This window comes from Urocitellus parryii, chromosome 13, assembly GCF_045843805.1.
Source record: "Urocitellus parryii isolate mUroPar1 chromosome 13, mUroPar1.hap1, whole genome shotgun sequence".
In the NCBI taxonomy this organism is placed as follows: domain Eukaryota; kingdom Metazoa; phylum Chordata; class Mammalia; order Rodentia; family Sciuridae; genus Urocitellus; species Urocitellus parryii.
In genome coordinates this window covers 56,348,639-56,374,868 of record NC_135543.1, presented here as the reverse complement: position 1 = coordinate 56,374,868, position 26,230 = coordinate 56,348,639, and the positions used below count along the sequence as shown (strand labels likewise).

The 26,230-nt window shown below is 36.2% G+C and overlaps 1 protein-coding gene across 7 annotated transcripts in view; it reads right to left on the bottom strand.

The window, feature by feature from the left end:
* Positions 1–26,230, bottom strand: part of Ptprm (protein tyrosine phosphatase receptor type M) — a 788,264-nt gene that overhangs the window by 423,439 nt on the left and 338,595 nt on the right. For all 7 annotated transcript variants that reach the window (XM_077792334.1, XM_026408885.2, XM_026408886.2 and 4 more), the window contains exons 6-7: positions 10,726–10,900; positions 5,220–5,513 (exon numbers count right to left, since the gene is read on the bottom strand). In XM_077792334.1, coding sequence (XP_077648460.1) covers positions 5,220–5,513; positions 10,726–10,900 — 469 coding nt within the window. The remainder of the gene's footprint in view (positions 1–5,219; positions 5,514–10,725; positions 10,901–26,230) is intronic.

Below are 26,230 nucleotides of genomic sequence, written 5' to 3'. Positions count from 1 at the left end.
TAATGAAAATGAATTGTTAATGTCAAATTCCTTTGAATGAAAATATTAAAAGGTAACTAAAATTTTAATTGGAAGTTCATGTTACTTGACCACTCACTATATTTAAGGCTCTGGTCTAGGCTCCTGATATGCCCTGGCTAGTTAAGGCTTCACAGTCAAACTATGGATATATGACATGCTTTAGTTCCCACTAAAGGTGTTTCATCAATGAAGTGGTATTCCACATGAAAATCAGGCAGCAAATCTCAAAAGAGTCCCAGTCAGACCTCCAAATGTAAGCTATGCAGCCATAAAAAAATTAAACATTTCTCCCCCTCTGCTCAGATTTCTGGAAAGATCATCAGAGACCTCCACAGCCTACAAAGAAGTACTTGATAAGCATAATTAGGGTGTATCTGGACAAGGAGAAAACTGAAGGGAAACTGAAAGACTTTGAGAGTGGAAATATGCAATGGATCAGTTCATGAGAAAGAGGACAATGAATGAATCACAGAAGATTCATTCTGAAGAGGTCATCCAGGTTAACCAGTTCAATCCTTTTGACTGTAGACGTCACTTTCTTCAGACTAAACAAATAAGCCCCCCAAAACTCACTATTTTATGACTGATCCCTATCCCCACCTCCTACATCCCTTTTCTTAGTTCTATCCACCATCTCTCATTGGTTGAATAATATTCCACAACATCTTACTGACTTCAGTTGTGTTCCCCTAGCACAAGTTCTGCGTGTTGTTCTGCGTGTCTACAAGTCCAGGGACCAGAAATAAATACTATAATTATGGGAGCCCATCCAACTGGGTCACCTCATTCAAAATGGGAATTTTGCAACCTAATGCAACCTAAGATTCTAGTGGTTTTTTGGGGGTGGGGGAATAGCATTGTATAGTGATTAATTTAATATGAATTATATTAAAGATTCATATGCATTTAAGCCAAATCTTCAATGTCTTCTTCAGATATGCTGATCATAAATTATATTAGCTTGATTCTGCACCAATTTGGCTGTTCAAACCATGCAGGATAAATTTGCACTATTCCTTCTGCTTCTCATCTATTAGATTCATCCACTGTTAGAGCCTGGTAAACAGAGTTTCTATCTACTACTGTGAAAGCCTTGTAGTCTCTCAGGGTTATGAGATCCCTGACTTGCTCTGTATAAACCCTATAAATGCTCACGAACCATCTGAGCAACAGTTTGGGATGAATATCAAAGTTTCCAGTTTATAGCATCTGTCTTCTTTCCTCTTAGTCCTGCTTTCTACAAGTCCACAAGGATCACCAATAGCAATCACCAATCTGCAAATTTTCTCAAAAGTCTCAGGTCAAGAAAGGTTGCACTGTCTTTCTTCTAGCAGTAAGAAGTCTCATTTGACTTCAGTTTCTGCACCCACCTAACTTGCCTCCCCAACTTATTTCTAACTGTGACACTTTCACCTAGAATACTTTCCTCTGTTTTTTAAGGTTCGCTTGCTCAATTGCAGTTTTTTCAAAAATATCCTATGTCAGTGCTTGACACTTAGGGACATGCAGCATGAATAGTGTCAAGTGCAGGTTGTGAACATTAGAAGGGTGCTTTGTCACTAGGTTTTCTCACTTAGGTGACGCTGAATCCTTTAAGGCACAATGTTGGCGGGCAGATACCAATTCAAAATTGGCTTCCATTTCTTCAAAGGGAGACTGCCAATCTATTACAAAAGGAACTCTGTCTCTTTGAGAGCTATACATTTACACATCATGCAGTTGCATCAAAGGACTTAAAATCAGGGGAAATATATATATGACAATGTGTCTGTAGTTAAATGTTCACAATCTAGAGAGAAGACAAATACATGGAAGAAAGGGCAGAACTAGACGCATTAAGTAATGGGGCTGCCAGTGACTAAAAAGAGATGAATTATTCTTTCTCCAATCTAGACAATGAAATTATAACTTCTTTTAGAGAGAAAGAGAAATCATATACTGCCGTGTTCCAAATGGGATTCCTTAAATCAATACTAAAGGTATTTCTCTGGAGCATACTGAGGTGTACAGGAGTCTACAAGGACTTCAATTTCTTCAGTTATGATGGGGGACTCACGTATCTGCCATGAAGATCTCATGAGGCAAATGCCAAATAAATAACAATTTGAAAGCAATTTGTATATTGTAAAATCATAAGGCAATGTTATGTAAGATATTGTTTGTATTATAACAGATTAAAATACAAGAAAATATTTCACAAATTTGAAGAAATTTCCTCAACTAAGTGAGAGAGAAATGAGATGACAAGGTTTTGGGGGGAGGCCCAGGAAAGAATTAGAAAACTCCTTTCCCAGTAGTTTCTAGAGCCACAAAGAAGGCACCACAGCTGACCAACTATAAATTCACCTAAAAGGAAGAAGTGAAGAAGTGATTGAAAATGCAATTTGTTCTTGATTTATGGAAGAAAGTACAGAAAGTTCTGATGAAAATAAAAATCAGTACATCTTAAGCCAGAAAAATATTTTGATATTTTCTTCAATACTTTTCTAAAAAAATCCATTCACTGCTATAAGAAAATCATTCTGCACATATATTTTCAATTGCTATTTCATTTATTGATGTGCTAGTCCCCAATTCATAGAGTTCATTGCATGATAAAAATTATGTTTCTATGTATGAATGAATAAGTCATAAAGCAACCAACTATTCTGTATAATTAATACACACCAAAAATTTTAAGAACATAATCTTTTTAATAAATTACACAAGAACTAAAAATAAAAGAATATACAAATTAATAAAGCGAGTCATGCACAAAGAAAAAAAACCTCCTTCCCTTTTAGAACCACTAAACACATTATAGCAGAATCCATTTTGATATAATTATAAAATTATGGAATATATCTTATTCTAGTTAGGATCCCATTATTGCAGATATACATGATGGTGGGTTTCACTGTGTTATTTTCATATACATACATGGGAGAATTACGTTGGATTCATTCCACTGTCTCTTCTTTTCCTATCCCCTCTTCTTTCTTTCAATTCCCCATTGTCTAATCTACTGAACTTCTAATCTTCCCCTCATTCCCCATTTATTGTAGGTTAGCTTCCACGTATCAGAGAAAACATTCAACCTTTGGGTTATTGGGACTGGCTTATTTCACATGGCCTAATAGTCTCCAGTGCCATCCATTTGCTGGCAAAGTCATAAAGTCAGTCTTCTTTATGTGTGAGTAATAATCCATTGTGTATATACTACATTTTCTTTATCTACTCATCTGCTGAAGGGCACCCAGGTTGGTTCCATAGTTTAGCTATTGTGAATTGATCTGCTATAAACATTGAAGTGGCTGTGTCACCATAGTATACTGATTTTAAATCCTTTGGATAGGTACTAGGGAGTGGCATAACTGGGTCCAATGGTGGTCCCATTCCTAGTTTTTTTGAGGAATCTCCATAGTGCCTTCTATAGTGGTTGTATCAATTTGCAGCCCTACCAGAAATGTGTAAGTGTACCTTTCCCCCACCCCCATCTTCACCAACATTTATTGTTGCTTACATTCTTGATAACTGCCATTCTCACTGGAGATGGTATCTCAGAGCATTTAATATCCCAGTGTGGATGATACTATGAGAACACAGAATCAAGGAACAGAGGCAAGTGGTATAAACAGCCCAATACAGAAGCTGCTAGAAAAGGTCATGACTCCCTGGAGGGACAAAGTACCTGTTCCCTCTTCTAACACAAATCTTTCTCACAAAAAAAGAATTTTCCCCATAAGTATTAAATTTATAGAAATGTCATAATCCAAATTACATAGAAAATAATGTAACAGCTAGGACTGTTAAAGATTCCAGGATCTCCTAATACAACAAAATCCTCCAATGCCAGAATTGTTAATATAAAATGTAGTATCTGCATATAACCTACTCAAAGCCTCCCATATCCATAACATTATCTCTCAATTACTTATAATATAATATAAATGTCACAAAATAATAATTTATGCTATACTATTTAGGGAATACTACTTATAATATAATGTAAATGTCACAAAATAATAATTTATGCTATACTATTTAGGGAATACTGATAAGAGAAAAAATTTATAAATGTTCAGTATATACACAATTTATTTTTTCTGAATACTTTCAAACCAATGGTAGTTGAATTCATGAATGTAGAACCTATGGATGCACAGGGCCAACTGTACTTTTAAATTTAAAAACAAAACTTACTTAACTTTTTAATTAATGCTATGTGAAGAATTAACTAACTCCATAAAACTTCACAAAATTTCCTCCTCTCAGACACATCAATACAAGGACTCTTCATGTCCACCATACAAGTGCACTGTAGGAACTCAACATGTTATTTATCTTCCTACCAAAGAGTCACCATACAAAAATAGCCCTTGTAATCTCTATCTAACGGGAGTGTCCTTTAGGTTCCAATTTCTATAACATATTACATTCCCTCTTCATTAATCCTACTTTTGTTTAAGTTGCAGAATAGGTTTATATAATTAGGACTCTGCATTCAAAGAACTCAAAAACTGCATGAAACCCACAAACCATTCCTGCTCATGTTACATATGGGTTGCCAGTCACTGGCCAGATGCCCTCTATCAGATATCCATTAATAAAATATAGCTTTCCATGGGCTGTAGCTCAGCAGAAAAGCACATGCCTAGCAAGTGTGAGGCTCTGGATTTGATCCACGGCACCACATAAAAATAAATAGAATAAAAGTACTGCTGTGTTTTCCTAAATCATTGTCTGAGAAGAAAGACAAGCAATCTTACCCTAAATTGTGAAAAAAAATAATTCTTAAAATAAACCCACAGCTTTTCTTATCTACAATGGAATCCATATTATTACTAAGACCCCACAGGTTAAAAGCACATCAGCCATGAACACAATACAAAGGAACCACAAAAAGAGGGTCTGACTCATTAGCAGACATCATTGAAGTAGACAGTTTCTGTGTCCTTAGGGACCATTCTAGTATGAATTGGATGGTACTCAGAGCAAGGTGTACACTGAAAATAGGAAGAAGAGATGGAGGAAAGCTGAAAGATATCAACCCACAAGTTCACAAGATGTTAACCTGCTGAACTCTAGACTGAAGGAACATTTTATTCACATACAAAGTTACTGATATATCTAGGGAAGCAGAAGCGCCACCCAATGAACCCTAACATTAGCAGACAGAAAGACCAAGATGACTAATTGCAGATTTCCTTAATACTCACCAGCACACTTTGTTCTTGTCCGAAGAGCCGGCCCAGGAGATCCAGTGCCACCCTCCCCAGGCCTGGTGAGGAGGACACTAATCTCATATTCTGTATCTGGATCAAGGTGCCCAATTTTATAACTTGTGGAATCCACTGGCTGCCGATCATTCCAGCTCCCACTGGCTGTGCAATACTCCACCTCACGGGCCACAATGGGCCCATCCCCATTGATAGAGTTGGCATTGAGCTGTATCCACAGGTAGGTTGCTCCCACCGAGGCCAGCTGGGGTGGGGCAATAGGAACAGGAGGTTCTGGAAGGTAAACCAGAGAGCCATCTTTCAGATGCTTCTGTCTTTTGTATTTAAAGACAACATCATGCGGCAATGATTAAAATACACAAGACATCAACATTTCAGGAATGAACTGATGAGGAGAGTTTTGTTCAGGTTAATGAGAAAAAGTACATTAACAAATGTTTCCATAAGGCTCCCAGTTGCCAAAAAAAAAAAAAAAAAAAACCCATCTATAAAACCTAACTTGAACTGGGTGTGGTGGCTCATACTTGTAGAAGCTACTTGGCAGGCTGAGGTGGAAGAATCACTTGAGCCAAGGAGTTCAAGACCAGCCTGGGCAACATAGGAATACCCTGTCTAAAAATGAAACAAAACAAACCTAACTTGTTCAAGTATATATGCCCCTAATCGTTCTAAATACACAACTCATTTTGCTCAAACAGCTACACATACATCAGAGTGAAGGTAAAAACTCTCTGAACTTCCTTATTGAGAATTATTTTTAAATCACTGAAAGTACTAGAGTTCTCTACATCATTGAGTCTTCCTACATTAATATACCCAAGATAGCATCATTTTAAAAACAAAATGAAAGTATAGTTTATTTCATCATAAACATATCTCTAGGATGACTCATCCCCCCCCCCAAAAAAAAAATCACAGTGGATTCATTTAGTTATCAGAGAATTGAGCATTCTGGATAATAAAGTCCACTGCTGCTACTATCAGGGAATTTCTAGTAATGAGTCTTATTAAAGCAATGAATAGAAAGGAAATCTCTGAATCAAAGAACAAGCTATACCTAGCTTGATAAAAGTTTAAGAAGTCAATAGCAGATGCTCTATACAACCTGAGAAAGTCTATTCTGTTGTTTATAACCAGAGACTGCTGTGTTTTCCTACATCATTGTCTGAGAAGAAAGATGAGCAATCTTACCCTAAATAATTTCCCCAGCTTATTAGGCAGATGCTAGGTGAATGGATCTCAGGACTCAAATGAAGATATTTTGTAAGTGAATGTCACTGTGAGTAGTGACATATGTGATGAGCAAGATCATTATACAAAATAATACATTTTTACTTCCATGAGTTGTCATCTCAGAAAAACATGAGATCTAGTGATTGTTCTCAAGATCATTCCCACAGGTGATCTGTGCTTTTTTGGTGTGTGTTTGAACTTAAGTCCTCATTTTGGTCATATAATGTGTGTGAAATAAAACATGTTCCAGGCTGTTACTGGCACATGCTGTTGCTTGCTGCAATTTCTCCTACCCTCTCACACAGCAGACATCACTAATTGATCATAGTCTTGTTTCCTGATGAACAAGAACTCAGGGCAACAAGTACCTCTGAGGCTTGCACTAAGAACTCTGTTCCTTTTATTGGGGCGGGAAGTCCTTGTTCTTGTGTATATTATGAAATATTTTTATGGTTTATTTGTGTGGCTGTCACCAAATCAAATAAATATAAAGTAGCTCACTAGAATGACTAAAAAAGAGAAAGACATCAAATTTTCAGTGAATTTTCTTTATAATTATGATGTCAGTGTACTAAAACATTGTACTATAGCTTATACACTGAAAGTTTGAGCTTCAAACAGTTCTAACTTAATTTTTAAAAATTAACATTAATTTATATCATTAGGCCATTCCTTGAACCAAAACATAAAATGGGCCTTTTATAATACATCCTAAGGCATTCATATAGCCAAGCAGAAAGAGCTAATTATATTCAAGGACTGTTGTACTGCCAGTCAAAATACAACCCAGGGATAAGTTCACAAAGAGATGTAGGTAGTACCACTCATTTAGGATATTATTACTAGTATCCTAAAATTGACACGGCTTTAATGTGTTTTTGTCCAGAGAAAAGTAACTCACATGCTAAGTCAAATGAAACACTGTACTATAACCTGGAAACAACTAGGACAGACATTCAAAAGGACTTTTGGTTTCTGGAAGAATCAACATAAGAATTAGTCAACAACCATTTAAATTATGAACAAAGTTTCATAGAAAAGGAAAAAGATGAAGGAAGAGAATGAGGGAGGAAGAATAGGTTTCAGTCTATAGGCATTAATAAGAAACAATTTAAAATATCTCCTCCTCCCTTCTCCTTCTCCCTCCTCCTCCTCCCTTCCTCCTCCTCCTCCTCTCTTCCTCCTCCTCCTCCACCTTCTTAGGCTTCTTCTTCTTCTCCCCCAAGGTAAGGTCTCACTATGTATCCCAGGCTGGGGTCAAACTCATGATCCTACAGCTTCATCCTCCTAAGTACCAAAGACTGCAGGCATGCACCACTTCCCCTGGCTAAATGTTTAATTCAAGAGAAAGGACACCAAACAATTAATTCTAAATCAAACCAGTAATGAGAGAATGTACTCACAAAAGCACACACATACATATACCTAATTGATATAAATGAATGTCTGATGCATATGTCAATATCATATTTAATTATGTGAGATCTATAAATCATATATAAATATACAGATCATATAATTAAACTTTATATTGATATGTGCATATATGCATGCATTATGGAGATTATATGAAATATTTTTATGTTTTGATTACCAAAAGCAATGGTAGACATGAATAAATACTAGAGTTATAGTAAAAGAGTCTGGGCTTTATTTGGGTGGCTGTCACCAAACTCAGACTGTGATCTTAAGAAAATGATAAACTCTTGAGACTGTAGTTCTTCCCATGTGTAGAATGTTAGCATTCCAAATTCTATATAACATACAAAAAGTGTTATAAGTAAGTGCCCTAACAATGCTATTGTGTATTTTAAAGTAACTGTCTCACAAGGAAAATAACTTCATTAAACTAGTAGAAAATGGCATATAATTTCATTTTTATTATGAAGTATATACAGAATTTGGCAATAAAATTATAAATGGGAGAAAAGACAAATTCAGATTTGAGTGCCACCTAAATGCCAACCTATCATCACTGGCATAGGAAGCATGCAGAGGTGGGAGTTGGTGCCAGTACATTTTTATCAATGAGCTGCGATGCTACCATAGGAAAGCATGGAGCACAAATGTGTACATTCCTTATATCTAGGTTTGTTCTAGCAGTCTAAAAATTTCTGATTTATTTTTACCTCCCAACAAATTAACTTTTCCAAAGAGGCAATTTTTAAAGAGGCTACCATATTTGCCATTGGTGCATCAACCACACAGCATGGACCACAGTGAAATGTGAGAGCAACTATTAATCAAAAAGTGAAACTAATAACAAAGAATTGAACCAAGATCAAAGTTAAATAACAACAGTGATGATGGGAAGACTTAGGCCATTCTATAGAATTTGTCAGTAAAATTTATCCACTTTCTATACTGTGACCCCCTCACCAGAGAATCTTCAGAAGGTTAGGGTGTGTACAGCAATGATGAATTTTATAAATTTATAATTTTTATAAATATTTTATTAAAAAATTATAAATTTTATAAATATTAAACCTAAATCCAAACGTTTTCCCAGGAAGGCTAGTTAAAGTTTCACTACAAATCAAAACACTTAGAATCTGGTGTGGCAACATATATGATTCAGGTAGATTTATGGGGTGGTGGAGGGGTACTGGGGATTGAACTCAGGGGCACTCAACCATTGAGCCACATCCCTAGTCCTATTTTGTATTTTATTAGAGACAGGGTCTCACTGGGAGAGTTGCTTAGCACCTTGCCATTGCTGAGGCTGGCTATAAATTCACAATCTTCCTACCTCAGCCTTCTGAGCCACTGGGATTATAGGCGTGCACCACCATGCTAGGCTTCAGGTAGATGTTTTGGCATGTGCTTCCTTCTACTGAATATCCTTCATTGCTGGTAATTCTCAGGGACAGGCTCTGATAAGGCCAGTGCTGTCTTCTAAGCCATGCATGATGACTACACACAACATTGATCTCCCAACAAAACTCATATACAAACTACCTGCAGGCTTTATAATAGAAATTATACTCCAAGAGATTCTGTTTCTGGGTGTGGCAGGAGGAGACCCAAGAGGAGAGGTGGGCAGGCATTATACCTTTTTGAATGTGGAAAGGGAGTTCTGGTATGCATTCCCAGATGACAACAACTGGTCTACTGGTTCAGACAGTAAGAACACCCCTGAACTTTTCCTCCTCATTACAGCCCTACATGTGCCAGCTTTGTGCACTGTTCTAAGTGCTGCAGTATACTTTTAGAAGTTCATCCTCCTATCCTATAAGATAGGTGACATTATAATAGCTATCTATATACAAGGAAACAGATACTCAGAGAGGGCAAACCCTTGACCTGTATACACATAGCTAGTTCTGTCTTAAAAGGGGAATTTGCTGATCAAAGAAATGGCTTCTCCTTAGAAGATCAATTTTATATTTCATATTTAAGAAATGCAAAGCAAAAGTTTAAAATAAAGGCCCAGGGCTGGAAGCATACCTCAGTGAGCACAGGCTTAGTATGCATGAAGTCCTAGGTTACATCCCCATCACCGAACAAATAAAATTAAATAAGATGTCATCTTGTTCTCCTAGAAAAACCAGCACTGGCCTGCCACAGTTTCCTAAAAAATGCCACACGGCACATCTACAAGTCCAATTATTGTCTGGGGACCAAAATTACCTTTACAGCTTAATACTATAAACTCCTCAGACCACAAAACAGCACTAAATAAGCTAAAGAAAACTTATTTCCCCTCTCTTTTTTCTCCCCTCATTCCCAACCCTCTTGAATATAATGACTCAATTTTCGTGGCACACAAAATATAGTAATAGGGTCTAACTGGAACGTTATGAATGTTAACACAGTATTATCAATATGGCTCATGTGATATGATGGAGCATTTTTATACTGACACTGTTTCATTTTATTAACCACTCTGTTATTATAAACACCCTGGCTGGTGAATATTTGCATTTTATGTGATTTTATATCAGTAAAAAATTTTAATTCCTTAAAAAAATTATAGGTTGTAATCTGTATGTACAGAGTTGGCAAAAGACTTTGCCAAGAGCACATTCAATGCATTGTATGTAACAAAATGAACATAAATAATATGCATTATTCAAAAATATTGCTCATGTACGAAATTTGTACTTAAAATGCAGTCTGTCAATATAACCTGTCACCAAACTACTGTTCAAAAATAAGACAAGTTTGAGTTTAAGCAAATAATGAAAAAAAGTCCATCTAACATATCTATTTCAAAAGACTTAAATGCAGGATATAAAAACACATTAAATACCTTTAACTACCAGTTCTGCATAGTTTGATATCCCGACACCTCCTTCAGTGCGAATCATGCAGCGGTACTTTCCAGCATCTCGTTTGGTGGTATTCACAACATTAAAGGAAGCTATGAATCTTCTGGAACTAGTCACCTTTGTTTCCTTCAGCGGAGCATCTCGTACATCAATGCCCTATAATAGCAGAAGTAGGGAGGGGACATAAAGAAGCAATGTCAGCTGTCACATCAAAACAGTAAGACCTGATGGAATATGATCGATGTCATTTTCATGCAGATCTTGGTTCAGTGGTTCATAATCCATGGGCAGTTTTTCAAGGGGAATAGCTGCCCAGAAAACTGAAATTCTGGATTGATCAACACTTTGAAGATTGAGGGATACAAAATAAAATGTGCATAAATGTCATGATTTTACTGCAAGCTATAAATTATGTTAAATTAGCCCAACAGGGAGAGGGAGAAAAGTACATAGAAAAATTCTTAACTTTGCTCCTTAGGAATATTTCAACTCTTTTTTTAAATTGATTTTATTTAAATATATGTCAGCAGAATGCATTACAATTCTTATTACACATATACAGCACAATTTTTCATATATATAGCAATTAGAGAAATGCAAATCAAAACTACTCTAAAATATCATCTCACTTCAGCCAAAATGGCAGCTATTATGAAGACAAACAACAATAAGTATTGGCGAGGATGTGGGGGAAAAGGCATACTCATACATTGCTTGTGGGACTGCAAATTGGTACAGCCAATACGGAAACCAGAATTTCAACTCTTTCTGACATTTTATATGATATTTTTAGACTTGGTTAGGAAACAAAAATTAACTTGCTAACTACCATATCACTGATCTCATTTTATGTATCAACAAAAATAATGTTTCAAGAATGATATTAAATTGTACATTAGGTATATTCCCAATGAAAATGCCTAGGGGACTAATCCAGACTTTATGATGTTCTTTCTAGATATTGAAAAAACCAAAGAGAAGTAGATGCCTAATAAATATTACTTTCATACTTACATATAATAATATCCCATATCTCAGGACCATATAAAGCAGGTTGCATTGCTGGTGCAATTTAGTCTTTTATTATCCCTATACATTTAACCTTTCAGTAGGCTCACTTGTAAATTCACTCTATGCTTCCAAATACTTTAAAGTCCCAAAACAAGGGTAGAGATTTCAGTTCTATAATTTTTATTTTTTGTAATCATGGGGGGAGCTATCTTTTGCATGTTATTTGTAAGTATTAGTAGAAAAGGATAGTCTAAGATTTTAAGACTAATGCACAATGTCAAAAACTATGTCCATTTTTCACCCAGCAAGCATTTTTTGTGTGCCAAACTATACAATCATTGTGGCAAGACACTAGGCCCACAATGGTAAACAAAAAACAAGGGGTTGTTATGTATATGGGGCTTCAATTTATTGGGGAGTGTAAGTTTGAAATGAATACTTAAGAACTAATGATGGCCAGGGTGATAAAGGAAAAGAACAAATAGCTGCCAGAAATCACAATGTGGACCAACTGTAGATATTGTGGACACAGGAGGCCAGTACAAGAAAATGACATATGAACTGAGATCTGTAGGGTAAGCAGAAGTTAACCAAGCAAAGAAGGAGAATGGAAAGAAATAGTATTCTAGTCATAATAAATAGCATAGGAAGCCCAAGATGGTTAGAAAAAGCTGCTTAAAATTAAGGCAGCAATGGGACTAGGATTATGACTAAGTAGTAGACTGCTTGCCTAGCACGTGGGAGGCCCTGGGTTCGATCCTCAGCACCACATAAAAATAAATAAATAAAATAAAGATATTGTGTTCAATTACAACCAAAAAATAAATATTTTAAAAAATTAAGGCAAGGGGAGGGGGGATAGTAGACAATAGGACAGACAGCAGAATACATCAGACACTAGAAAGGCAATATGTCAATCAATGGAAGGGTAACTGATGTGATACAGCAATTTGTATACGGGGTAAAAGCGGGAGTTCATAATCCACTTGAATCAAACCGTGTAATATGATGTATTAAGAACTATGTAATGTTATGAACGACCAATAAAAAAAATAAAATAAAATAAAAAAAAATTAAGGCAGCAAGTGGAACCAAGGGAGGTAGATAAGGCCCTATTCATTTAAGGACTTGCAGACTATATTAAAATGTGTTCTTTTTTTTTTTAATTTACAGCCATAAAAATGCAAGTCTACAAAAAATGAGCATAAAAATTCTCATTTGTACTATTCAGTGATTTATATTATGTAAAGTCCTTTAAAAGCTTTTAACAGTGATATTTTCATTGGCAATATGTCTTAATGGACATGAGTTTATGAGTTAGCCTGACCAGGGTGCCAAATCAAACTTGATCACTCAAAGTGATTTACTCTCACAGGACCCCATCATCCTTATCTGAAAGCAACTCATTTTGAAGTGTGTTGTGGGAAATAAAACCTATATGCAAGAACAGTGGCATGATGATGGATACCACAAATCCCCACCTGAATTTTGGAACAAATGAGCAACAAATTTAAAGAGAAAGGCAGGCTGGCTATTAAAATTCCACCTTTCTTACTGATAAAACTGCAGCTGCAACATCTGGTATAGGTCTGAATAATGTGCTTGCTAATACTAAAGGACAGAATTAAACAGACTCACCCACCCAGTCACAGGCAGCATTAGAAAACCACAAGGCCTTCCATATGTTGGGTGCTGCTGTATAACTCACAGGATGAAGAAATGGGGTTCCCATAGGCACTTAGATCCCCAAAGAAGGGACTGAGCTAAGCATACCCTGTGCTTCTTCTCAGGCAGCTCCTGCTTGGGAAGTGAGAAGGTAGTCAGGAGTGCTGCACTAGTAGAGCTCCTGCACATACAAGGAAACATCAATAGTGGAGAAAAAGGGTTCTACCAACATTATCTTTAGTATCAGCTATAAAAACAGCCTTGTTTGTGGATTAAAATGTCATAAATTAGAATATAAAGTTGGATATATAGCTTATGTATACGTGTATTTTATTAAATGAACTAAATTTGATCTGACAAAGAGCACTACGAAGTTAAAAACTTAATATTACTAAAACAGAGAAATGGTTCCTCTCTGTACTTCATACATTCAGTCTCTGCTATCCCTCCAAATAAATAATCAAATCTATCACCAGAGTAACATGAGACTGACTACTCTACTTTTTTTCAAACAGAATAAAATATTTACCTCTGGTTTTTAGGGAAAATAATTAAGCCCTAAAGAAAGGCAGATTTTTTAACAACTAAATACTTTCTGAAAAGAATAAAAAGGAATGGGACTATATAGTCATTTATTTGCTTACTTTTGGCATGAACCCTACTGGCTTATACTTTTATAGTAATCCTATATATTTTTTACTAAAAGAAGTACATCTCAAAAGGATGTTTACTCAAATTTTTGTTTTCTTATTAGCAGTGCTGGGGATTGATTCCAGATCCTATGCATGCTAGGTAAATGCTCTATCTATAACTGAGTGAAACCTCTAGTCTTTTTCAAAGAATTTTAGTGTATGTACTTAATGATCTAAGGACTACTCAAGGCAGTACTGAGAGAACACAGGGTAAGAAAACCTCACTTTTAAACTTATACATATGTTGTAGGAGCATCACTCAGGATTACTATGTCTTCAAGTCACAGCCTTACCCTGTAAAATAAACAGCCTCAGACTGGCAACTCTACACAACTCTAACACATGGCATGATCTCTCATGAGAAGCCTTTTAAAAACAAGTCTCATGTGCTTAACCACACAGGTAATTAGATTCAGCTTCTTTAGGAAAAATAATAAATAGGGAGGGAACCCATATACTAACTAGCATAATTTTAGCTAGGGATCCACACAGGAACACCAAATAGCATGTCTTGCTCAAATCTGCAGGTCATTTTATCTTACATAATTCATGCATGCACGGATCCAAGCATTCATTCAACCGAAGCCCAGTGAACATCTTTATGAGGCACACACTCCATCATCTAAGGGAGCAGAAAGTCAATGGAATAATCCTTTGCCTAAATGAATTTACAGTATTGTTAGTGAAATGAACTTGTGAGGTGTACTTCCACACAAGCTGAAAGCTCACTTTGGAAACATGAGCTAGAACACCTGTCTGAGGATGGGCAAGCATTGAGGTGCCACACAAGGTAAATGAAATAAGCAGAGAATAAACCAACAAGGATGGAAAGGACAGGAGAGACTGATCCAAAATGAGTCTTGCACAGCAGGAAAGATGAAGGAAATAACCAGTGAAATAAAAGGAAAAGAGTTGAGTGGGCAAAGCAATAGGTGAGAGAACAGAGAAAGCAGAAAAATACCCAAACCCCAGATCTAAAGGTGTTCATTCACATGGGAAAATGAACTGCTCCTTGGATCACATAATTTCTTCTTTTGCTCTGAAATCTTGACAGGTATACATTAATAAAAGCAACCTTGCTTCCTCATGCTGAAAAGTTGGTCCAATCCACAATAACTTTTAGGTTATTAGCTCCCTATGGGATATCATGCTTCAGGAGTCATCCACACCTGGGTTAAAGGAGTAGAAATGAGGAATTGTCCTCAAAGTTCAGGAGAGGATATGGAAGGAGGGGGAGACACCCATCGTGTCTATCACTTTGTTAGTTCTGAAGTGATGCAGAGAAAATGTTCCCCCAAAGCATGTCCCCTTGGCATGTTGGGTGTTTTAGGCTGAAAGCAACTGAGAAAAGTGCAGAAGCAGGGAAGTCTCTCTGACCTTCTCCCACTGCCCATACCTCCTGAAACAAGCTACAGAAACTGAAATTACCCAGGTCCACTTCCCCTGAACAGGCCTCAACACCTAGGAAGGTCTCTCTCAGGCCTCCCTCCCTTCTCCTCTGACAGGAATCATGCACCATACCAGAAAGAAGCAATGGCCACACAGAGGGGTCAAGAAGAATCTGAAAACTGGCTATGTCCCCCAGTTTGTAACTGTTAAACCATCCACCTTTTGTCCTCCAATCATATTTCTGGAGGAAAGTCCATAAAATCATGATCTTCTCTGGGTCCTTGAGTATTCATTTTCTGAAGGTTTCTGTGTCACATAAAACATATATACTTTTTAGTTCTTTGTTTGAATCTTATTAATCTGCATTTGAACCTTATGATAGGTTAAGGAAAAGATTGTACTTTTTTTCCCCTATGGTGCCAAACCCTATTTCTTGGGCCCTTAGGAAATAAGGAAGATACATCATTTAAAGTCACTGATAGAGTCTAGCCCAGTGGCACACACCTGTAATCCCAGTAGCTTGAGTGGCTGAAGCAGGAGGATCATGAGTTCAAAGCCAGCCTTAGTAAAGTGAGGTGCTAAGCAACTCAGTGACACCCTGTCTCTAAATAAAGTACAGAAAAGGACTAGGGCAATAGATCAGTGGTTAAGGGCCATGAGTTCAATCTCTGGTACAAAAAAAAAAAATAAAATAAAAAGTAAAAATAAATAAATAAATAAAAACAAAGTCAATGGTAAAACATCAGCCAGAACTGCCTGACTAGCTCCCATGACACAGTGAGTGCAAAGTGAGATGATGACAGTGAATGTAAGGTGGACTTGACACCTTCAACAACCAGAGTCCATGGCTAACATAAACATCAGTGCTGAAGTCAGCACCAATGCTATTTCCCCATCCCTGACATTGCCCAACATTATCCCCTCTGATAAAGTTGTGGTCAAGTGAGCACATGTATGAAAAAGGAAAAAGAAAAAAATGATAGAGAAAAATACCTGTGAAGTCAAATAGTGAATTTACACTATCAAGATAAACATCAACCAAAACAAATGTAGACCTCATACTTGCTTGTAAACACTGACTTAATAAATAGCTACCTAGGGGCTGGGATTGTGGCTCAGTGGTAGAGTGCTTGCCTAGCATGCATGAGGCACTGGGTTCAACCCTCAGAACCACATTTATATAAAATAAAGATATCGTGTCCACCTAAAACGAAAAAATAAATATTAGAATAAATAAATAAATAAATAAATAGCTACCTAGGGACCTGACTTAGGGATGTTTGTATTATTGAAATGTAGGTAATGATTGTGGAGTAGAAATTTTTAAAAATCTAATTCAATTTAAAGTTGTATTAATAGAAATGAAGGGTCTTGGGAGGAAGTCCCTTTTCTCCTATTCTGGAAGGAAGCCCAGCAGAGGACATTCCATCCAAGACATCCTGATTTCTGCATAGAAAGTAAGAAGTGGCTTCCTTCAGAGAAATGTGAGCAGGACACAGAAGAACTCATCTGGTCCACAGCTAGGATCCAGAAATGGAGATAAGAGTATGAAAACAGCATCCTTTAGAAGAGAGGAGGCAGCTCCTCACCTCCCTAGCGCTGAAGGAACCGGTATGTAAATTAGATCCTGGACTCAAATGCCATGGCCAAGGGACAGGCCATTAGCATTTATCTGAAACCACTGGGCACAATAGGGTTCAAAAATCACATTTTTAAAATATTTAGAAAGGTATATACTGCTTATTGAGTGACACTCCCAAGAAAATCTGGGAAGCACCTCACAAACAGGCCCTTTGATATTTCTGCATCAAAACTTAAGAATATTGACTCTAAGGAGGAAAAAATAGAGATCCTATTAAATAGCTTGTTCACTTCCTATTAGGTCAGGTTGTGTCACCAAATGAATTTTTAAAATGGGCAGGCTTCACTAGTAAGTGAAAACATTCATTTTTTTTTATTTTCGGAATGAAGGCAAAGGTACACAGAATGACCTCCAAGAATGTACACAGTCCCCCAAACCTGCTTTGGTCCCCATCCCTGCAGTGTCAACTGAAAGTCCAGCCACACTGAACTTATTCAATGATCCTTCCCACCCAGGCAGGCTCCACACCTTCCTCCTCTTGGAATGTTCTCCCCACCCAGCCCCATGGCTAACATGTCCATTTACTCCCAGTCACTGCTCAACCTCTTCCTAGATTGAAAACTGACACATGCTTCTGCATGGGACTGTTCGGGTTTTCCTTTTGGAATGGTAGTGACAGCTCTTTGATGTAGTGCCTAAATTACTTACTTACTATTGTTATCCTCTCCTTCCCCTTTCAGGATATAAGTTCCAGGAAGGCAAGGATTTTGCCAGGGTTTTACTGTTATCTCTAGCACAGAAACCACACCTGGCATATCATGTTAGTTAACTTTCCATCACTGTGACCAAAATACCCAACAAGAACAACTTAGAGAAGAAAAATTAATTTTGGCTCACAGTTTTAGAACTTTAGTCCATGGTTTGCCAACTTCAGTGCTCTGGGCAGGAGGAGAGACAGAGTATCATGGTGGAAGGGCTTGGTGAAGGACTGAAGCTAACTCATGGCAGCCAAGAAACAGAGGGAAGGGACCACAGGGCAGATGAACCCTTCCAGGACTTGCCTCATCTAGCCATACCCCACCTGCCTACAGTTACCATCCACTTAGTCCATTCACACTAGGATGGATTGAATGGTGAGACTCTTAAAATCCAATTACATCACCTCTGAAGATTCATGAATTAACACAGGAGCTTTGGGTAGGGGGGACACCTCATATACAAACCATAACACACATCTTAGTGAGGCTTAGTGGTTATATTAAAAGACATTTAAGGCATAAATGGGTGATTACATGAGTTCATTTTAAGAAGACCTGGTTCCCAGAATTCCTTCCTTCAACTAGAATTAAACTGGGAATTGCGAGGAATGAAGCCAGTCCTATTCCCTTGATGCTGGGGAGGTGCAGAGACACATGGGCCCTTCTCCCTTTTAGCCTCTTTTCATGTCACCAATAACCAGAGAGGGCAATATGTTCTGAACCTCAGGAATTACTGTGCATCTAGGAGCCTTTGGGGAATCTTTTTTTATTATTCTAGCTTACTGAGTGACACTCCCAGGAAAATCTGGAAATGTACACTGAGTAGAGATGACAAGACTATCAATATTTCTTCCAAATTCCAATGTTAGGAAGAGGTAGCCCCACCAAGCACTAGCTCTCCATCTTCTTATAAGTGTGATAGGAAAATGAGCAGGGACCAAGAGTGGACAATGAGCTGCAACCAAGAGTGGTCATCCAGATTTTTCTTTAAAATATAAAGAATTCACCATGGAAGACTTCAATTTTGGGGAATAAAAACCTTAAATTTCATAAGAAGCATGGCAACTGCATGTCCAGGGTTGTTAATGAAATTGCTGTCCCATCTTTTGTGAACTTAATGAAAGAAACATAATGAAGATGCCTGAGAAGAAATGATCTTACTGGTTATTAGAGGTCATTATGAAGGCAAGAGTATCTTTAAAAGTGCATGTATTTCAATGTGAGCAAGCTGGAAAAAAGTACTGATAGTTATTTAAATTAGACTTACAACCTTCTTTATGCATCGGACTAACTTGAGGACTTCTAAATGAGCAGCAATTTACTAGCAAAAAAAGATACATATTAAGTCTTTCAGGAATAGTTTTGAAATAATCAGAGCAATGATTGAGAGAAATTGAGTTCTGGGAAGTTAGCAGCACTTGCAGCAAATTAATCAATCTCAGGCTTTTTGGAGTTGCTCTGAGTGCACAAGCTCAGAGGAGAGATGAGCCAGGCCCCTTCCTCCTTTGCACAGGTGGGGATTAAACTGCATTTGCCCTTTTTCAACAGTAAAAATAGTCTGTACTAACCCACTTTCAAATATGCCCATTTGTAACACGCTGATTGAAATTCTTACTGCTGAGATCACTAATAGCATCAGCAGAGTCTGGAGTAATTTTGCTTGGAACATCATATGTAATTTAAATCCAATATTAATTAAGTCCACAATTTTTCTATGGTCCATATTTTTATTTTGATAATTAAGGGATTAATTACTATACTACGTTGACCTTTGATGTTTACACCACAGCTAAGATAACCAAGTATATATGGAGGTGAGACACAAGAAACTGAAGTTCTAGTTTTTGTCACCATATACCATTGATTTCTATGGCAAGTATACTTTAATTGGTTAATATCTATATAGATACCAGTATAATAAACAGATACCCTAAGTATTACCACACTAAGGGAATATTGTATACAATCACATTTTATTTTTATGGAAATTTAAAATCTCACAGTTAGACATAGTTCATTTCATTATATATTAGAGATGACTAAATAATATTATTTAATAAACTTATGTTCAAATTTTATTTAGAAGATCATCCAAGGAATAAAATATATGTATAATAAATGCAATAATTAGAAAGATAACAAATAATTAGATAACCTAAATAAGCCCTTTAGCTTCACCTGCTTAAGTGACTTAAAATTATCAATTTTGGAAGACACACAGCTGAGCAACATGTTAGTCTCCCACTAGCTTTGCTGTAGCTGACACCTCTGATTGAACTGCCTAGTGTTCTCCAGCAAAAGCTGCTTTCTGATCCCATCACCTGTTCTGTATCTGAAACTATAAAGTTAGATATTCCTTTAAAAAAAAAGACAACTTTTTAATCAGTAACTTTTCTTCAGAGTGACAGAACCCAGAATATTTGGTGACATTCAGATAGTAGCAGAAGAGCCCAAAATTTATGACCGCTGAAGAATGCTGCCCACTTATCCTGAAGTAAAAACATACTCTCTCAAATCCCTATATAAGCTTGTGCCTGTGACCCCTAAGCAAAAAAAAAAATTTTTTTTGGTTAATGGACAAGAGTCCCCATCTTCCATCTGTTGGCTTGATGCCAATAGAGCCTGTTCCTTCCCTATCACGCTGTCTCTTCAGTTACTGGTTTTACTGAGCAGTTACAGAACCAGAACTTTCCTGGATTCAAAAATAACAGTGACACTAGCTCTTCAGTTTTAAGATCAAATTCCCAATAGTTAAGTAGATTAACTTCACAAATCAAAATATGGAACTCAACACTAATGTTTTTATTAGGTTAATGGTTTGTTTTGCAAGGCTAGGACTTTGCAAAGCCCATTTCTTCACAGTTGTACTTAATGTGGGGAGGACAGCAGTGCTGTCCATCACACATGATTTAAGGGTCTAGGGTCATCATTAACATGACAGCTAAGAGCCCTGCATTTCCTTAATCAATCAATATGCTTTAAAATACACAACTGTTTCTGAAAACACAGTTGGTAGAAGATAAAATTATAATGTAACCAAGATTAAAATCCCTGTAGTTCTGAATTTGAATCCAACTTAGTGCAGAGCATATATCTTTAAATGTTTCTGTTTATATATGCCATTTTGTCCTATGGGTGGATCCCAGAACAACCAACAGAAGTAATGAGTACTCTGTGCTCAGAATGTAATTTCTAATTACTATTTCCCACTGAAAAAGAACCAGAATTGCTTGAGGAAATGGTGAATTCCAGTTTTCAGGCGGACAATGATTGAAAATACTTGCCTAGAGCCTGTTGCATCAGCAGTCAGTAGAGATGGTAAGGGATAGAGTTACACGCCCTGAGTAAGCCCCATGGTAAAAGGGGTGGGGAGGACTTGAGGAACAATAAAGATAATACCTGTTATGAGTTGAAACACATCACATGTGTTTAAATCTCCAAGTTGGTGAAGACAATGACAACCATGATAAATGGGAGTTCATAATCCGCTTGAATCAAATGTATGAAATATGATATGTCAAGAGCTTTGTAATGTTTTGAACAACTAATAATAAAAAAATTTAAAAAATAAAATAAAACAAATAACAGTGCACTCTGAAAAAAATAAACAAAATTGCAACCTCCTGAAAACTTACATACAAGTTATACTCCATGTATGTATAATATGTCAAAACACATTCTACTATCATATATATCTAAAAAAAAAACAAATAAATAAAACTTAAATACCATCACACTAAAAAAAAATATATTAACAACCACCTTGGTCACTTTTTGAGCTGATAATAGCAAACCACCTCATTATTTTGAACACTCATTTAAAAGAAGTCAAAGGTAAGCATCAACACCAGCTTCTCATCATCAATACTTATATATATCAGGGTAACCAAATAGTTGATATAGAAAAACTTCTTTTTAGAAGCACTCCAGCTAGTACACACAGGACCAATAGAACTGGACCATTCTGCAAGCCCATAATTAATTAATGAAGATACGCAGTGATCATCAAGAACTGATACCAAAAATGAGAAAGAATTTCCTAGGAAGCAGAAAACCTTACTTAATGACATAACAGGAAGGCAAAACTCAAAACATGAAGATCTATACTACGAACAGTTTCAACAACAATAACATTGACCATGAAACAGAGGACAGGATGGATGGAGAATTATAAAGATGAAATGGACTTAAGAGTCTCATGATCAAAATTAAGTTAAAAGATAAACAAAATTAAGTTATAAGACAGGCAAGAAACTTTGAGCACTCATAATTTTCTAGGGCTTACAGAGAGATTTATTTTTTGAGGGCTCTTACCATTTTCTCTTTTAAACAGCTTTATTGAGGTATAATTGATATACAAAAAGGTTCACATATTTAATATGCCCAATTTGATGAGTTTGGGCATAGATGAACACCATGAAATCATCCTCACTATTGACGTAATTCTTTTTTCAATTGATACACTATTTATATATATCTACAGGATAGAGTATAAAATTTGATTCACATTATAATATATAATGACCAAATCAAGGCAATTAGCATTTCTATCTACTCAAACATTTACCATTTTTTTTTATGTTAGAAACCTCTGAGCAGTGAAGTTGATTAATGGCACCAAAATTCAGTGAGACAGGAGGAATTAGTTCTAGTGTTCCATAGCACAGTAAGGTAAGTAGAGTCAGAGGACAGAGGACAATCCATTATATATTTTAAAATAAGTAAAGGGAATCATTGTTGTAGGGCTAATGCTGAATTGTAGCTCAAAAGCTAAGAAGGATGTTGACACTTTTAAATAATTGAAAATAATCATAAGAAAAATATTTCATGACAATGAAAATTCTATGAAATTCAAATTTCAATGTCCATCAATAAAGTTGCATTGAACACAGCCATACTCATTCACTTACACTCTGTCTTTTACTGTTTGGTGCTGCTAGGGCAGGACTGGGTAATAGGGAATGTGCAGTCTGCAAAATTTACTACCTGACTTTTTACATAAAAAAATTTCCAATCTTTTTTTCAGAGAAGCACTTGCAGGATGATTGAGACTGCTTCAAAACTCATCAGATTCAGAATAGGTGAAGCATGATACATATGGGGTGTTTGACCACATGCTGTTAGTTGCTGAAGCTAGAAGTTTAGTGAGTTCATTATACTATAATTAAGTGGATAATTTCTTTAAAAATGATTATCTGATTAATTATGATTCTTTTCTAAGGAAAACAACTTTGTTTCTGACTTATTCACAGCCCAATACTACATAAATGAAAGAGCTGTTTCATCTAGGTGCTATTCAAATTCCTGGTTCTTTTGCAGACAAAGACACCAGCACGAGAGAAAAGAAACTTAAGTTTGGTGAAGTAAAAACACACCCAAGTGACAGTATCTCTATCCAGAGGCTACATTTACTTAATTAGTATAATTTACCTAGACACAGAAAGTGTGTTAGTTCAGTGGTAGAGAGCTTGCCTAGCATGGATAAGGCCCTCAGTTCAATACCTAGCACTGCAAAAACAATCAACCAAAGTGTGTAACACAAACCTCTTAAATAAAAGTAACAACTTTGAACAAAGCATAGCAATGTAAAAATATGAGATGCAAAAGAGAATACTGATCTGATCTATGATTTCAAAGTTCATCCTCTATTAGAATTACCTGGCTGCTACCATATGCCAGACAAAATATCCACAGCCTTGTCCCAAACTGTGTGTCATATATCAGGACAACATGGGCTCTCCCCATCCTACTTCCCTGGTCATCAAGACAGTTAAGAAATTAGAACCCATCAAGAGTTGTCAATTCTCTTTCCAATGAAAGAAAACCCTAACTAAGCAAATCTTCCTCTCTTGTCCAGGTACAGTCTACTCTTTGTATCAAGTTCTGCATTGGTGGAGTCAACTGACCATGGATCAAAAGTATTTGAAAAGAAATTATTCCTATTCTGAACATATAAAGTCTTGTTTGTTCTTGTCATAATTTCTAAGTAATTCAGTATAGAAACTATTCACATAGGATTTATATTATATTAAGTATTATACATAACCAGAGATGATTTAGCAAGATATGCAGAGGTTATATGCAAATGTATATCATTTTATAAATGCGTTTTGAGCATCCATGGGTTTCCTTATCTGTGGGGGTACCTATGGATATGGTATGACTCAATAAGTGAACTAACTGAAAAAAAAGAAAGAATGACACTTTGTGACATTTAGGGATGATGGTAATTCCGAATTACCACACTAAAAACTCTTCTAGGACTATAAGGGCCTCCTAGAACAGATATGTAAGGCTTCCAGCTAAAACGCTTTCCATTTTATCCGTTCACTTCCAAAACAAAGAAAGATGAAAAAGTTGAGATTTTTAATAAATGTCCTAACATCCTTACTCCAAGACCCACAATGCTTAAAGGAGACAAATGAACACAAGTCAGTATCCATAACTCTATTAAGAATTCAGAGGACCATCTCTGTCTTCTCTTCCCATAGTATAGCCTCAGATACTTGGAAGCAAGATAAGTAAGCCAGCCTACTGGCGAATCTGATAAAAGAAATAGAACAGAGGCTTTCCCAGGATTTATAGCTCATGGGTTCCAAAGGAATGCCCATAAGATCAAGCGCTGATACCTTTCTATTCTGCCCTCTAGATGGAACTATCTTCCAAGTGGTCCAAACTCTACTCCTGGCCAGGAGACCTTGAAATCACTGTAGAAAAGAAAGCTCTCCACCTACCACCACCCTAATTTTTCTTACTGGATCCCACATGAAGCACAAGCTCATTTTTTTTACCTCATTTTATTCCACTGAGTTAGATAATGTTTCAAAGGAAACTTCATGAATTTTTTTCCAAAATCCCCCTAAATACGACATGCCATCTCACCAACATAAAATATTTACTTTTAATTTGAAGTAATCCCAAATCATACTAAGTTAAAAAGTATGACACGAGCTTGAAGCCTTTCATTGGTCTCAGTCTGAACGTTTGAGGTTATATAATATAGATGCAGCTACAGATAGACAACTGACTAAAACAACAATGGATGTGATTTCAACCACTCAAAATTTTAGACAGTAAATGGTTCCTATAGCAACTGAAAAAAGGCCTCTTTATGTTTTCCTCATATTTTCTGGTGGTAAAGTGATGTTAAATTTATGCTTTAATATATATGATATAAAACACATGAGTATTTGCCAAGGGAGTCATAATTTTATTTCTTTATAGATCAGTTTGGGGCTTATACAACAAAAGTGTTCTGATAGATAGTTATGAATTTTTTCCCTCATAATCTATAAATGAAGCTAAGAGCCACCCAGACAGGTTGACCACAGGGATGCCTTCCTTAAAAGGGAACACTGCACACACACAAATGTAATTTGTATTTAATATTATGATACAAGTGATCATGTACATTACTACATGATGTTTATAAATTCATAAAAACTGTCTTGAGTTTTCTTCTGTGCTTACACAGGGGGCATCATGGTTTAGGACATATATTCTAGATAGAGATGACCTGCATTCAAATCCCAATTGTTCCAACCAATTGACACTAGAAAAAAAAGATCCTGAGCCTCTTCCAAGTTTCTTCTTCTATAGATGGGCATATGATAAAGTTCTTGCAAAGATCAATAAAGTAGCTAAACATCCTTTGGCACAGAGCTGTGCTCAGTAAATGTCATTGTAATTATTTTATTTCAAGCACATCTGTTAAATCAATAATGTAAATACTATTCATTACAGTTTATAGTTTGTTCATCTACAAGTCCAATTATATAGTCCATCAAAAAGGCTATTCTTGGGCTGGGGTTGTAGCTCAGTGGTAGAGTGCCTGCTCACATGTGTGAGGCACTGGGTTTGATCCTCAGTACTCCATAAAAATAAATAAATAAAGATGTTGTGTCCATCTAGCACAATAAAAAAATATATCTTTTTTAAAAAAGGCTGTTCTCATAAGAATAATTTTAGGTCACAAAAATGTTTAATTTTTTCCCTTTTTCTCTCAATAAAATGGTCTAAAATTATCTGAGCTTAGAAAAAGACCATGAGAAATTTATTGGAATAGTTGAAAAAGGTTTTTTTTTCATAATTGAGCAGCTCATAATCAGTTAGATGGAATTATATATTAAAAACTCAAAAGAAAAGAAATCTATCTATCTCTAGGCCAATAGCTAAAACAGCATTAAATAGCTAAATCAGTAAAGTGTTTCTTTTTTAAAAAAAGAAATTTATACTCCCCAAATTAACAGTCTATTTTGAATTACATTTCTTACAAAATATGGAAAGTGTAGGTTTTATTTGTCTGTTACTATGACACAGGTATTGCTATGGGGCAAGCTCAAATGGAATATTCTTACTAGAAATATATTTCTATTACTTTTCTTTGGTA